Consider the following 14,628-nt stretch of genomic DNA (forward strand, 5'->3'; position numbering starts at 1 on the left):
CAGAAAGTCATGATTATGACTTGGATAGTTGATGCTAGGGGCGGCTGTGGCTCAGGATGTAGATCGGTCATCTCCCAATCAGAATGTTGGTGGTTCGATTCCCGGTCTCCCCATTCCATATGTGGAAGCTTGGGCAAATATAATAAATGTCATTTTAAAATTTGAAACGGGCCAAGCTGCTCTGAATTTAGTACAAACATTTGACAGTTTGGAACAGTGCTTTATAAATTCATTGCAAGTATGAAGTATTTTCCATTTCCCTTCCCGGCATGTGGTACACCAGAGATTTTCAAACTGAGGTGCACCATTTCAGGCAGGTGCAGGAGAGCTGAAGTTGTAAAAGCAATAGGAAGTTAGTTATTCTAGTTAGGCCCACTGGTTTGGCCAGTTTACCTCAACTACAACAGCTTAAGGTACTTTATATTTTCCCAAATATTAATGTGTTTGGTGTATTTGCCTCACAGCTCCAGAAGTAGTCAACTACGAGCCGTTGGGCCTGGAGGCAGACATGTGGTGAGTAAATAAAAGCTCATTCTGCTCTACGATGAGCATTATGTGCATATCCTCTTTGAAACCATCAGTTTCTCTGAAGACATCTGATGTGAAGTATATATGTTTTACACGATGCTGTGCTGCCCAGACTGTTCTGCAACCAGATGCGTTGTTGACTCCTCTTTCTTTGTTTTCCTTCTTGCCCCTCTGTTCAGGAGTGTTGGTGTGATAACCTACATTCTGTAAGTACCTAAAAAGCCACTAATGATGGATCATTGTGTGAAATGCTAAAACATGTAAGAAGCGTGTGTCGCTGCAGGGAATTGCCAAAGTCAAGTCCACATTTTCTGAAGAACCCCAGGGTGTGATCACTCACTGAACACGACAGCCGGTGAGAATGTTGGTGGAGACATAAAGCGGCTAATGGCTGCTCTCTGACCTCTTTGTCATTGAACTTGCCGGGCCACTCAGCATCACAGCACTGTTTGTTGTGAATAATGGAATAGCCTGCAGCGAGGAACGTGGAGCATATTAACATGCCTTTTGAATGTGATATTCCGTCAGCAGCTGTGGGAATGTTGTGCAGTTAGTTGTTTCACTGGTCAGACTGATATTGGGTTTTTATTTTATTATCCAGTATGAGTATGTCATTGTTGATTACATTATGAGAAACCTGCATGTTTTCTTTATTTATTTATTTTTTTAAATTAACCTCGTATTTAATCCTTTAAAGCCCATCTGCCATTATTGCCTTAAACAGCCTTAAACATTTGGACAGCGGTGGAAACTAACTTAGTACATTTACTTGCATATTGTACTTGTAGGGTTTTGAGATGTCTGTATTATGCTGTTTGAGAAACATATTGTGCTTTTTACTCCACTGCCCATACATTTATTTTGAAGCTTTATTTCCTTTGCAGAATCGTGGTTATGCTAGAATGAAGGCATAATGAATACTTTTGGTGCTTAAAATAGCTCACATTCCTGATAATAAGGATTTTAGTGCATATTTTTCAATGTGATTTTTAACATCTTTATTACAGTAAGTTCAAATGAGCCCCAGTAATTCAGTTTTCAGGCTGCTTGAGGTTGTTGAAACTGACCGACACCGGACTTTGTCCAAGGCCTGTTCTCTGTGATGTTGTCGGCAGTGGATGTAGCCTCAGAAAAGGTCCCATTTCAGTCTAACACATCACAGTCTATAGACTCGGCTGTAGCAAGCCCAGGCCTCTGCACATGTCAGCACAGTTTAACTCAACTTTGAGAGGAAAGTTCACGCCCTTGGTGACCCACAGGTCAGATGATGCTGTCTTGTGGCCACTAGTCCTTCCCAGCTCCCCACACACCTTTATCTTTCAGAGAGACACGTACACGAAGCCAAACACACACTGCGTCCTCAAACTGCACACTAGGTGCATGTGCCCACACAAACATACAAATACAAGGTACAGAAGTAAAGGCAGACAGAATTGTTGTCAGATTATTACATAATAAATTGCTACAAACACTACACTTTTCATTTTAGAGGAGTTGTGTGTAGGTGCTGCTAAAATGATTGAAATGCCTCATTTTGTGTCTGCTATCCGTGCACACATGCATCCAGCAGACACACACCTGGTCTTGTTCATGCTGTCCACCCACACAGCCATCACAACTCTGCCTGGGAAGGCAAAAAATAGTCTGTTCCTTGCCTGTTATCACAGCAGAGCAACAGTGAGGTGCACTGACTGTTCGTCTCCTCTTGTTAAAAGCAGCGTGAGGGGAAGATGGTTAGGACTAATTCAGTAAGTGGTTCTGGGTGATTCTTGGAGAAGCTCCTGACTCTTAATCTGGGTATTCAGCTGTTGCCACAAAGTAATGAAGGCTTGCACTTTTAAATAAGTTGAAAGACTTTCCTGGCCTGAGATAATGTAACCTGAAATCATTTGGGTAAAGACAGATGCAACTTTCTGCTCTGCTGGAGCCCTGATTTGGATTTCAGGCTGTTAAGACAGCTCTATTTCAGCATAAAATCTGTGTCTGCTGCACTGTTAAGGCTCATTTGGGAACCATTTTGGGAAAAAATGGTGGGTAAACTGCTGCCACCGAACCCTGGCTTAACACCTCCCTGCTGCTTTTACTGCCTGGCCTGGTGAAGAATTGCCTTAATTACTATACGTGTTTGTTGTGATCAGCTGCACCTTATACAGTTGATAAAGTCATATGTTTGTACTAAGCCTGGGCTTGATGAGCTGGAGAAGGGAAGGCCGGGCCCTCGTTAACATGCACGGCCACCAGGCCTGTGTCTGTATTGTAACGTGCTGTACTGTGTCTTGGCTTTGTACATTAAAAAGGCTTTTGTCTTGCATGTTAAGAGTATAGGTTATGGTTTATCCCTGCACCCTGGTCCACTTCCTCTCACACTGACTGGGACGGAGAGTGGTCCAGTTGGTTTTCCAGGGTTTGACTAACACACATTTTCATTCTTGCAAAGCCTGACTGAGTCACTATCTCGGTTCTGTGATCACATCAGTGAATAGTCAGGTCTTAGTTTTGGTTTTGTGGGCCAGAGCTAATCATCAGCGGGTGAGTTAGTGATTGAATTTTAAGCTGTCTAAAACCCAGATATTCAGTTAACAGTGGTAAGAAAAATAAAAGCACTGATTGTAGAGGCTGAAAATTTTTGATCATTATACTTAAAAAGTTAGCTAATTGCCAATAAATTGTTTAGTGACTGATTTATTTAGCTAATATACAGCCCTGACTTTATTGTTGGTCTCTGTCATCTTGCAGTTTGAGCGGTGCGTCTCCTTTCCTGGGCGACAACAAGCAGGAGACACTGGCCAACGTGTCAGCTGTCGACTACACTTTCGATGAAGAGTTCTTTAGCAATACCAGCGTCCTGGCCAAAGACTTCATAGCAAGGCTTCTTGTCAAAGACCCAAAGTATGTATCTTTCTGATTAGATATGTGAAACAAATTAAAGCTAGTTTTAATGTTTAATGAAACAGTCAATATGTCCAACAGGAAAATACTTGAGATTCTAATTTTTTTACAGTTTTGATTTTGTTTGAAAAATTTGTTTCCAAAATGTCCACTTTTTAAATTCACTGTCTGAAGTCGATCTTTCTCAGTACATCTGGAACTGGAGTGTGGTGACTGGAAGCCTGGAAAATGTTCTATATATTTTTTTATAATAAAGATCCGATTCTAAATTGATTACTGCCTTTTAAAAAATGTTAAAAAGCTGAACAGAAAATCTGAATACAGGCTCTCTGCAGGTTTTCTCTAGGCAATATGGTACCTAACATTGTGAGCACGTCCTCCTCATTCTTGAGTTGCTTTAGCAACAACTTGAATGGGTGCAGCTCCACTTGGAGACACTAACTGCCATCAAAACTCTTTTTCCCTCTTGTAATTACTCCTGTTTCTCCAGAACAATGGAACCAGAGCGAGTGTGATAACAGAGATGAATTGGAGATAATTTCATTTAGACAGGCTACAGGAAGAAAGGAGGAGGCGAAGGCTGGCACGGGCTGCTTCAAACACAGTGGGCGAAGGGGTAGACTGACTTTAGAAACTTCAACTAATGGGACGCTTAGAAATCCCCGACCGAGTGCATCACAATGGAACGGCTTTTAATTGATCTGCATTGTGAGCAGGCATGGATCCGCTCCGCTGGCGGGAAGATTAATGGAGATTACTTCAACCAATGCACACTTTGCTGTTTAATAATGTACATCATGGACTAAAGCAGAGTCATTGTTCACTGATAAACCAGTGCACTGAAGTTCACTGTTGCCTAGGTCAGTAAAACTTTGCTTTGACTCAGGTGTATGAATGGCCTCAGTTAGAAACAGGGATGTGGTCATAAACAAACATCAACAAGAGGAGTTGTGTGTGTGTACTGGACCACTCCTGTTTCCCTAATGGTTATGTTGGCTTATATTTAACATACTGTAACCTTTTCTAAACAATGCCTTGTTGTTTTCATTGTTAGTTCACTACAGTTGTCAAAAGGGAAGTGGCACTGAGGGGCTGAGTGAAGTGGTGGCTGCACTTTCAGCCGCACCAGTTTCTTACAAATTTGTCTGGCTTTTATTTCTTTGTATTAAATATGAATCATTGGGGATCCAAGAGTTACTCTGTTAGTTATAGTTTGATATGATCAGTGTGTAGATAGAGCTGACTTTGTTGTGAAACATCTCCAAAACAATCATCTGATCTGCCAAAATAAATATCTTCTAGTACTTAGTAGAGCAACCTTTTGCTGTCATGACTCACTGCAAACATGATCCATAGTCAGACACCAGCTTCTGGCAGCATTCCTCAGGAATCTTAGCCCATTCTTCATGGGCAGTGGCCTCCAGGTCACTAATATTCTTGGGTTTGTGTGCTGCAACCACCTTCTTCCCAACAGAGATTTTCTATGGGGTTCAAGTCAGGTGACTGACAGCCATGACCTCTTCTGCAACCAAGCCTTGGTGGACTTTAAGGTATGCTTGAGATAACTGTCCTGTTGGAAGGTCAGAGGATGCCCCAGCTTCAGCTTCCGCACAGATAGCGTGATATTTCCTGATACTTGAATGCCTTCCACACACACCAGTGCCACAGGAAGCCCCAGAGCATCACCGAGCCACCGCCATGCTTCATTATGGGCAGGTTGTTCTTCCCAGTGTGTGCTTCATTCTTCTTCTCCAGACATGTGGCTGATCCATAGGTCTGAAAAGTTCCGGTTTTGTTTCGTCTGTCCACAGAACGGAATCCCAAAACATCGGTGGCTTATTTATATGATTTTGAGTATATTGGAGCCAACTTTTCTTGTACTTTTGGGTCAGTAGTGGTGTACGTCTTGGAGTTCTGGCATGGAAACCTTCAGTGTTTAGTATGCTCCTTACTGTGCAAACTGAAGCCTCGCTGCCTGTTGCCATCAAGTCTTGCTGCATGTATTTTGCAGTCACTCGAGGCTTTTTCCACAACCTGCTTCCTCAGAAATCTGGTTACAGCCATTGATAGCTTCCTTTTTCTGCCATGTCCAGGTAGCGTAGCCACTGTTCCTTTAACTTTGAACTTGTGAACTGTGCTTCCAGTGGCATCTTTAGGAACAGGTGTGCTCTGGTGTGTGAGACAACACCTAATTTGGAATTATGTGCTCTTATGAGGGATTCCATTCAGGGGCTGAATACATTTGTTGTGTTGAGCTATTTCAGTTTTTCTTCTTTGATTAGTTCATTGCAAACAGCTGAAAGTTTGTAAATTTTGCCAGTACACCTAATTTGCTAGTGATCCCACTAGCTGGGTTTGCTATCAGTGTCAAGTAATCCCTCGTCATCTGACCGGAAGGATGGTGCATTTATTCATTACATCTCATCTCTGGTTTTGCACATAGTTACTGTACTTTAGATGTAATAATTTTATTTCAAAACACCTTTTAAGTATTATGCCACACACCACCGATAGATGAGGGGATGTTTTTATTTTTAAAATTAAAAATAATTTGAATCAATATATAGTTGGTAACCTGTCAGCTCTGGAACTGCTGGATATCTAAAGACACTCAACAAATTTCTCTTTGTTTAATGACCCTATATTTTCTCTCCACAGAAAGAGAATGACAATTCAGGACAGCCTCCATCACCCCTGGATCAAGGTTGGACTCCTGATAACTGACTGATTCCATCTCTGTTTAATTTAAAACATTTGTAATTCTGTAAAAACTTGCATGTCGTCTTCTTCTTCTGTCTTTGTGGCAGTAGTTGATATTTGAAATGTCTTGGGTTTATAAGCTGAATGCTGCCAAGCCTTAACTGAGTGACTCTGTAAAAAATTTATCTTGGCAGGGACATTCTCATAAGCTTTTCTTGTCAATTCATTTGTTGTGTTTGTGAAACCAGCCAAAAGACACTCAACAAGCACTGAGCAGAAAGGAGTCGGCCGTCAACATGGAGAAGTTTAAGAAGTTTGCAGCTCGAAGGAAATGGAAAGTAAGCGCTCTCCTCTGACACTGTCTCCAGCTTTTACACACTCAAGCTTAAGGAAGGACAAATTACTGCAACTTGCATAGCGAGGCATCAGATCCACAAAACGCAGAACCTCGTCATGCATACTGTCTACAACTGCTGCAGGCATAAATATAGTTTAACCTGTCAGGTTTATAAAATTATTTAATCAAACATCGGTTAAAATCCAGTTGTAATCAAGGCCAGATTCTGTTGATTCAAAGTCCAAAAGACAAAACAAAAATAGTTTAAATTCAAGACTAGTGTAATAAATCTGTGACCCACTTTTCCTTTTCAGGTGTACAAATATAGTTTAACTTGTTTGCTGGTTTACATTTGTTTACAAAATGACGAGCCCTGATGTCCTGTAAGGTTGACTTTATTCCAGAAGCCTTAGGTCTTGTGAAGAATCATGGTGCCAGAGTTGGTCAGGTCACCCTGTGTTTAGACTGATAAATGCACTTTTTGGCATAATGTGCCTTGATGGTGTTGGCCAGCTATGGATGGACCACTGCTATAAACACTTCAGACATTATCATATGCATTGTGTTAATGTGTATGCCTGTGCATTTGTTTGTAAAATCACTTCAAATTGCTCCTTGACGGAAGAATAAAATATTTAGAATTTAAAGTGTAAATCGGTTTCTTAGGGATCCACAGAGTTGTAGATTTGTGTGCAGCAGCTCTGTGCAGGACACCTCAACATCCAGTTTACCAATGCAAACCAAGAAAAAGTCCAGAGTCAAGTTACCTAACAGTATGGCAGGATGTCAAAGGGTCAAATGCAATAAATAGAGCAACTGAAGTGAACTTAAATATGGCAGTAAACTGCTATAAGTCTACACCTGCTGATGATCCTCTTAACATGACTTCATAGTAACTCGCTATAATTTTTGATACTTGTTCATGAACCACCATTCTTCTGTCTTCCAGCAATCCGTCCGACTCATCTCCTTATGCAACCGCCTGTCCCGCTCCTTTCTGTCCAGAAGCAACATAAGTGTGGCACGCAGTGATGATACGCTGGTAAGAACTCGAAAACCGCTTCCTGTGATTTGACTAGACTGGTGGGAAAGATGTCTCAGGAAGTTCCACAACACAGGAGAAGCAGAAGTGATCTCGATGACATAGCATGGCGAAACTGGGTTTGCAACTTTTAACGCCATCAAGGCTTTAAATTGCACTTGAGTAAACCATGAGGAGTATCACTGGTATTTTCACAGGCCTATTTTATATTGAGTGGCAACTTCATGAGTTTGTTTGGTTTTACTGAAGTGCATTTTTTGAATTCGAATCACAAGCTCTCAGTTACAGCTCTGGGATTTTCAGTTTGACAGCCTCTGAGAATCTCCTGCATGTAACTGATCTGGTCCCGGTTTCCGTCAAGTGAAGCAAGTGTTTTTAGTATTATAGCAGTTTCAGCATATCTAACTTTAAAAGCAGGTCGAGCTGGTAGGAATGAGCCTCGAGAGAAGGCAACTCTAGTGTTTCTTGTGAACGAGTCACCATATTTAAGTTTGTACTTGAATAGTAATACATAGAAAGCTTTTATGTATTTCTGTGTCTGTGCGTTGATACTGACAAGCCTGAGAGATGTAAACACTGCAGCAGCTGTGAGAGGCTTAATCATTTACAAAGCATTATTAACAGGCCAAGACCAGCTCTGTTTCCTCATCAGAGGGTTATATGGCAACTTGTGTCACAGGTGACCTGGCACGTAGAAGCAGACATGTTAAGGGTGGTGCACCCCCTATAGTTCACAAACCGCACTGCAACTGCAGCTGACGTTGACAAGTTCAAGGTTTCCAGTGGATCATGGATTTATTGGCTGAGCAGGTTTAAAGAGCTCATGCAGAGGTGGGTCCCAGTTCAGCTGCCCATCTGTACATTTTCAACATAGAAGCTGTGCCTTAGAGGCTCTGTGTTGAGGTGAAAGAGCACACATTGGGAAAGGAGTAGGATCAGGCTGAGACTGTAGAAATATCAGGGCTGCAAATATTATTTTTGTTATAGATTAATCAGGATTTTTTTTTTTTAGTTCTTAGTTTAAATTTTGCCAGAAGTAGTCTCAAAGTCATTGAATTCATTCAAAATTGACCCAGAATCGAAAAGTTAAATTATTTCAACTGATGAATGTTTTATCAGGTTCCTACCAAGCGTAGTCTTTGGCTTCTGCTGGCTGTCAGCAGCACATGCATCTGAAAGCTTGGGATTGCACTGGTTATTATTGCAGCAGATATGTTTTGTAGGTGTAGTTCCTTGTGTTTTGTTCAACTAAACCATCCCACTGTGTCACCTGCTATTCAGAAAATAAGCGTGGTGTTGACTTCGAACCCATGAAACCTCATCCTGCTTTGCCATCCCACAGTGAAAACTGTCCAGTGTCTCCCAGGATTTATTGTTTTAGTTCAGGTGATTTTCTAATCAGAAGTCCAGAAGTCAGACTTTCAGTTCACATTCATGTGAAGCAGGAAAAGGCTTCAAATTCTCACACAGAGAAGCTGGAACCAGTGAATGTTTGGCTTCACAGTCATATCTGCTGCTACTTTTTCTGTCAGTCAACAAAACAGTAAGTAAATGATGAGAGAAATGGACTGTGGGCTACAGTGGCCCAACAAAAGGACATTTTTTGGAGAGTTGCCAAGGTAGCAAGCATGTGTTATCAAATGTAGCCACTTCTATGAAATACCTCTAAAATAGCCTTTTAAGAGACAGAGGAGCGTTACTCATTCCCTCTGCAAGTTTTCCAGCTCTGTGTGAGCGTTGTAACTGCTGACCTGTTAGTCATTAGACCATTTCATTTTCACATAACATCCTTTCTTTGTGTTTTTAGCTTTTGTGATGTGAAGTACAATAAGTTACACAAGGGGTCCTTTAGTGACTCAGCGACACTATGTTTTACTTTGTAGCGGTTTCCTTCTTTGGGTGGAGAAAGTAAGGTTAGATGCTTTAGGTGATCTCTCTCCATCCTCTGTGTTGTGTTTGCAGCTCTCTGCAGTGGTTTAGTCATGGCTTACCCAGCAGGGAGGTTGTGTTGAGGAATGTAGCTAGAGTATCACGCTTGGCCAAACAAGCACTACATCAGCGTCGCCCTCCCCTCCCCTCCCCGCTGTTCTCCTCTTCATCTCTTTGCGCAGCCGATTTCTGTGCCGTCCAGCTGACTCTGCCTGAAGGTTATTGGGTCACATGTTAAAGACAGAACAAATCCCTAATTTGTTTTGAAACTAAAGTGCAGACACAAAAGAAAATTCCGCTGGTTTTCTGGTTGTTCCTGTGTGTATTCATGCTTGAGATGAAAGAGAGACGTGTGTAGGCATGTGATAGAAAGAATTCGCAGGGTTAATGTTCACAGGATTAGATCATCCTGTGAACAGTAGGAGGATAAATGTCTTTCCTTCTTGTCTAGGATGAGGAAGACTCATTTGTGATGAAGGCCATCATCCATGCCATAAACGATGACAACGTGCCCGGTCTGCAGCATCTGCTCGGCTCCTTGAACAGTTACGACGTCAACCAGCCCAACAAGGTGACAAACCTGAAGAGACACCATAAAAACCAATTATCATTATATTGTTTTAATGCTTTTTCTCTGTTTTATTTTAAAAATTTTCTTTTTTTTTTCAAATAAATCTAAACCTCAGGCTCTCATATAATTACTTTTACAGAACTTACACCCTCATTATTTGACACAGTGATATCCCAGTACCATGTTTATAAAATTACACATTGCAGTCCACTTTCCCACATGCAGACTAGTGCATTGTCTTCACTAAGACAGCTGAATGGTCATGGATCTTGTAACCATTTGTCAGGGTATTCTACCCTGCAGCGAGCATAACCGTTTCTGTTAGGGACTGAGTGAAAGCCCCTGATCACAAGGTCACAAAATGAATGTTGCAGGTCTTGTGATTCTGCAAGACTGTGCTCCAGTTTTTATGAGACAGACTAGGAAAACGGCAGAATATGCTACTGGTGTCTGTGGATGGACGTTGAGAGAACACCGGAGACGTGAATGAGTGCGTGTGCTGGTTGAAAGCTACAACCAGTGAAAGAAAAGTCCTCTCACACTCCTACTGAAACAAAGCAAAGAAAAGAAAATCCAGACGGTCATTTTAAATATGTGCCAAGGATGTCAGGAAAGTCACGTTTTACATTTTTTTCACATTCAGACACATTCAGACACATTCAGAAGTCATCTCTAAATCTTATAGAGAAGAGTACTAGTACATTTTCTCTGGGTGTTTCCAGGTATTCAGCCACCGGTGAGAACAGCCAAAGAGACAGATTTACAGTCACTGAAGAGTTTCAGGCTTTGTGCACATTAAAGGGCAATAACATAGCAAATCAGAACAAACAAAACAGAAGCAGTTTGTCAACTATCTGCGTCTCCTTTTCCAAATTAATGAAAATCTGTAACAGGTGGAAATGTGAAGGTGGAGATGGATGTTTGAGGGTGAAGGCGAGCCAGTCTAACACAAAACTCCTGCTCTAATTCTTCTCTTCGTGAGGGTTATAATCTGTTTTTGTTGACTATCTTGGAGGTGTTGATTCAGCTGAGTGATCATTTTAGAGGATGTAGTGTGTGGGGCTGTTGGATAATAATAATATAATATAATATAGTGTATTATACTGACAGTTGATTTTATTATTTTGTCCACCTCATTTATATCAGTGAATAAATAATGAAAACCACCTCTGTATCTAATGAAGAACAGTTAAACAGCACCACAAAGTTTCTTTTTATTGAGTTTAGTTTTATATGATGGTATAAAAATGTATGTGTGTGTATACCAGACACAAGAACAGCTTGTTCTCCTGTCCCATCACTCTGATGAACAGTTAATCCATGACTGGATGACTGGACACAGCAGTCACCCCAGTGCAATAAACTGTAAATATAACCATCGTACAGGTATGTGCCAAAAAATTAGAATATTGAGGAAAAGTCCATTTATTTCAATAATTTGTTTCAAAAAGTGAAACTTGTAAGATATTAGTTCACTGCACACAAAGTGAAATATTTCAAGCCTTTATTTGTTTCAATTTTGATGATTATGGATTAAAGACAAAAAAAACCCAAATCCAGTATTTCACAAAATTAGAATATCATGACAGAATTCAACATTGTAGGCTCCTTGTGTCCCAATCTAGTCAGCTAATTAATGCAAAACACCTGCAAAGGTTTCCTCAGCCTTGAAATTGTCTCAGTCTGGCTTAGTAGGCTTCAGAATCATGGGGAAGACTGCTGACTTGACGGTTGTGCAGACGACCATCATTGACACCCTCCATAAGGAGGAAAAGTCTCAAAAGGCAATTGCAAAAGAAGCTGGATGCTCACAGAGCGCAGTATCAAAGTATATTAACAGAGTGTTAAGAAGAAGGGAAGAATGTGGCCGGAAAAGGTGCAAAAGTGACAGGGATGACCGCAGCCTTGAGAGGATTGTCAAGCAAGGGCGATTCAGAAATCTGGGGGAGCTTCATAAGGAGTGGACTGAGGCTGGTGTCAGTGCATCAAGAACCACCACATACAGACGTCTGCATGACATGGGCTACAGCTGTAGAATTCTATGCGTCAAGCTACTCCTGAACCAAAAACAACGTCAGAAGCGTCTGTGCTTGGCTAAGGAGAAACAGTACTGGTCTATTGCCCAGTGGTCCCAAGTCCTGTTTTCAGATGAAAGAATATTCTGCATTTCATTTGGAAATCAAGGTCCCAGAGTCTGGAGGAAGACCGGAGAGGCACAAAAGTCAAGCTGCTTAAAGTCCAGTGTGAAGTTTCCACAGTCAGTGATGGTTTGGGGAGCCATGTCATCTGCTGGTGTGGATCCATTGTCTTTTATCAAGTCCACAGTCAACGCAGCTGTCTACCAGGAAATTTTAGAGCACTTCATGCTTCCCGCTGCCGAGCTGAAGATTTTATTTTCCAGCAGGATTTGGCACCTGCCCACACAGCCAAAATAAAGCAACTTGGCCTACCATAACACCTCGACTGTGTCAAATGCTGATCGCCTCCATGCCACGCCTCCTTGATGTAGCAATTAATGCAAAAGGAGGCCCAACAAAGTACTGAGGACATAATACAGTACATTAACACACTTTTCAGAAGGCCAACATGTGTTTAAGATCCTTTTTTTATTGGTCACATGAAATATTCTAATTTTGTGAAATACTGGATTTGGGTTTTTTTGTCTTTAATCCATAATCATCAAAATTGAAACAAATAAAGGCTTGAAATATTTCACTTTGTGTGTAGTGAACTAATATAACATACAAGTTTCACTTTTTGAAACAAATTATTGAAATAAATGGACTTTCCCTCGATATTCTAATTTTTTGGCACATACCTGTATATATCAGTCTGAAAGCTCCTCTGCCACATTGTATACATATTTATAAATACTCCCTCTCTTTTTCTCATTCTTTTCTTATTTGTGTTTGCACATATTCCTATCTGAATGCACTTTTTTCTCATTGTTTTTATTTTTATTTTTTGTTTTCATTGTCATTTTCTATTTTATTGTGGGCTGCAAACACATCGAGACACATTGTACCGGAGTCAGATTTCTTCCTGTTCAAACATACTTGACCCTTAAAGACGATTCTGATTAACAAAAAGGGAAAACTGTAAAAGATATATACAGAATTGTAGGCAGGTTTTTAAAAAAAGACTGGAGTTAGATATATTTTACTGCAGAGAAGAGCCAGGCTGCTTCACCAAACAATCTGATGGTCAGGTACAGACTCCCTCATCTTTGTTCTGCTTGGTGTTTCGACAGCTGCTTGTTAACAACTGATGGCCGATGTGATGTTTTTAAACTCGGTGAGGTGTGTAAAAGAAAAGAGAAACTGGAAGAAAAGAGGTGAATTCCTTTTTTCTGTCTTTGTTCTAGGTTTAAGCTCAGGAACAGGTTCGGAAAAGGTTATTTTTATTTTCTTCCATCCATCAACACGCAGGCACTCTAAGTGGAGCACAGTGTCGATTCTGTCCGAAACCTAAGACATGACCTTCCAAATTCATTTACTGAGTGTTTGGATTTTTAAGGCAGAAAATCAGCATACTTCCCCATGTGTTTGCTGTCAGACTGTGGTCTACAGCTCCAGCTTTACCATACATCAAGGTCACTGAAAACTAAATTAACAGTGTGTGTGTGTGTGTGTGTGTGTGTTGCAGCACGGGACTCCTCCCCTCCTGATTGCAGCCGGCTGTGGCAACATTCAGATCATCGAGGTGCTGATGAGGAAAGGTGCAGACATCCAGGCCCATGATAAGGTGAAGACTCAACAGTTTGGTCTAATCAGTGTGGTTATGCCAGCCAGCTGTTGAGTTTGACAGATGAGCATTGAAGGCATCAGAGCTGCAGTAATGAAGGCTGATGACTGTCACAGGACATGGGTTATCTGTGCTGTAAATAAACGTACCCCATGACCTTCTTGACTGTGCTGCACAAAGCATTCTTGTGAAAAGGCCTTTTTCTATAGATATGCATCCATCTGTAAATGCTGGGAAACTACAAAGTTTTTTGCTAAATAATGTAAATACATAATGATCCAGTTCAAGGCGTGGATGTCGCCATGGTTTGTTTCTCATCTGCTTCCTGTCGAGGGCACGGACTGTAATTTGTATCAGTTCGTATGTCTGGCAGTCCAGGGATAGAGACAGGTCGTTTTAATTACACATGTGCCTGTTTAGAATGTACTTTGTATCAGTATATCAATTTGTGGGGCTTTGTGTCATGACAGTGTCTTTGTGCCTGTAATGTGAGCGTATGTTCACGTGTTCATTTCTGAATGTATGTGTAGGTAAATTTGTGAATGTATGGGGAAATGGGTGCATACGTTTATATACAGTGGGTACGGAAAGTATTCAGACCCCCTTAAATATTTCACTCTTTGTTATATTGCAGCCATATGCTAAAATCATTTAAGTTCATTTTTTTCCTCATTAATGTATACACAGCACCCCATATTGACAGAAAAACACAGATTTTTTGACATTTTTGCAGATTTATTAAAGAAAAACTGAAATATCACATGGTCATAAGTATTCAGACCCTTTGCTCAGTATTTAGTAGAAGCACCCTTTTGAGCTAATACAGCCATGAGTGTTTTTGGGAATGATGGAACAAGTTTTTCACACCTGCATTTGGGGATACTCTGC

The 14,628-nt window shown here is 40.9% G+C and overlaps 1 protein-coding gene across 1 annotated transcript in view; it reads left to right on the plus strand.

Annotated features, from left to right (window-relative positions):
* The window catches only part of dapk1 (death-associated protein kinase 1), a 71,129-nt gene that overhangs the window by 31,924 nt on the left and 24,577 nt on the right, over nucleotides 1-14,628 (plus strand). The window contains 8 exon segments of the mRNA XM_020585445.1: nucleotides 465-513; nucleotides 708-734; nucleotides 3,265-3,417; nucleotides 6,076-6,121; nucleotides 6,366-6,455; nucleotides 7,404-7,496; nucleotides 9,877-9,996; nucleotides 13,642-13,740. Of these exon segments, the coding sequence (XP_020441101.1) occupies nucleotides 465-513; nucleotides 708-734; nucleotides 3,265-3,417; nucleotides 6,076-6,121; nucleotides 6,366-6,455; nucleotides 7,404-7,496; nucleotides 9,877-9,996; nucleotides 13,642-13,740 (677 nt within the window).

The sequence above is a fragment of the Monopterus albus genome, unplaced genomic scaffold (genome assembly GCF_001952655.1).
Source record: "Monopterus albus unplaced genomic scaffold, M_albus_1.0 scaffold366.1, whole genome shotgun sequence".
In the NCBI taxonomy this organism is placed as follows: Eukaryota; Metazoa; Chordata; class Actinopteri; order Synbranchiformes; family Synbranchidae; genus Monopterus; species Monopterus albus.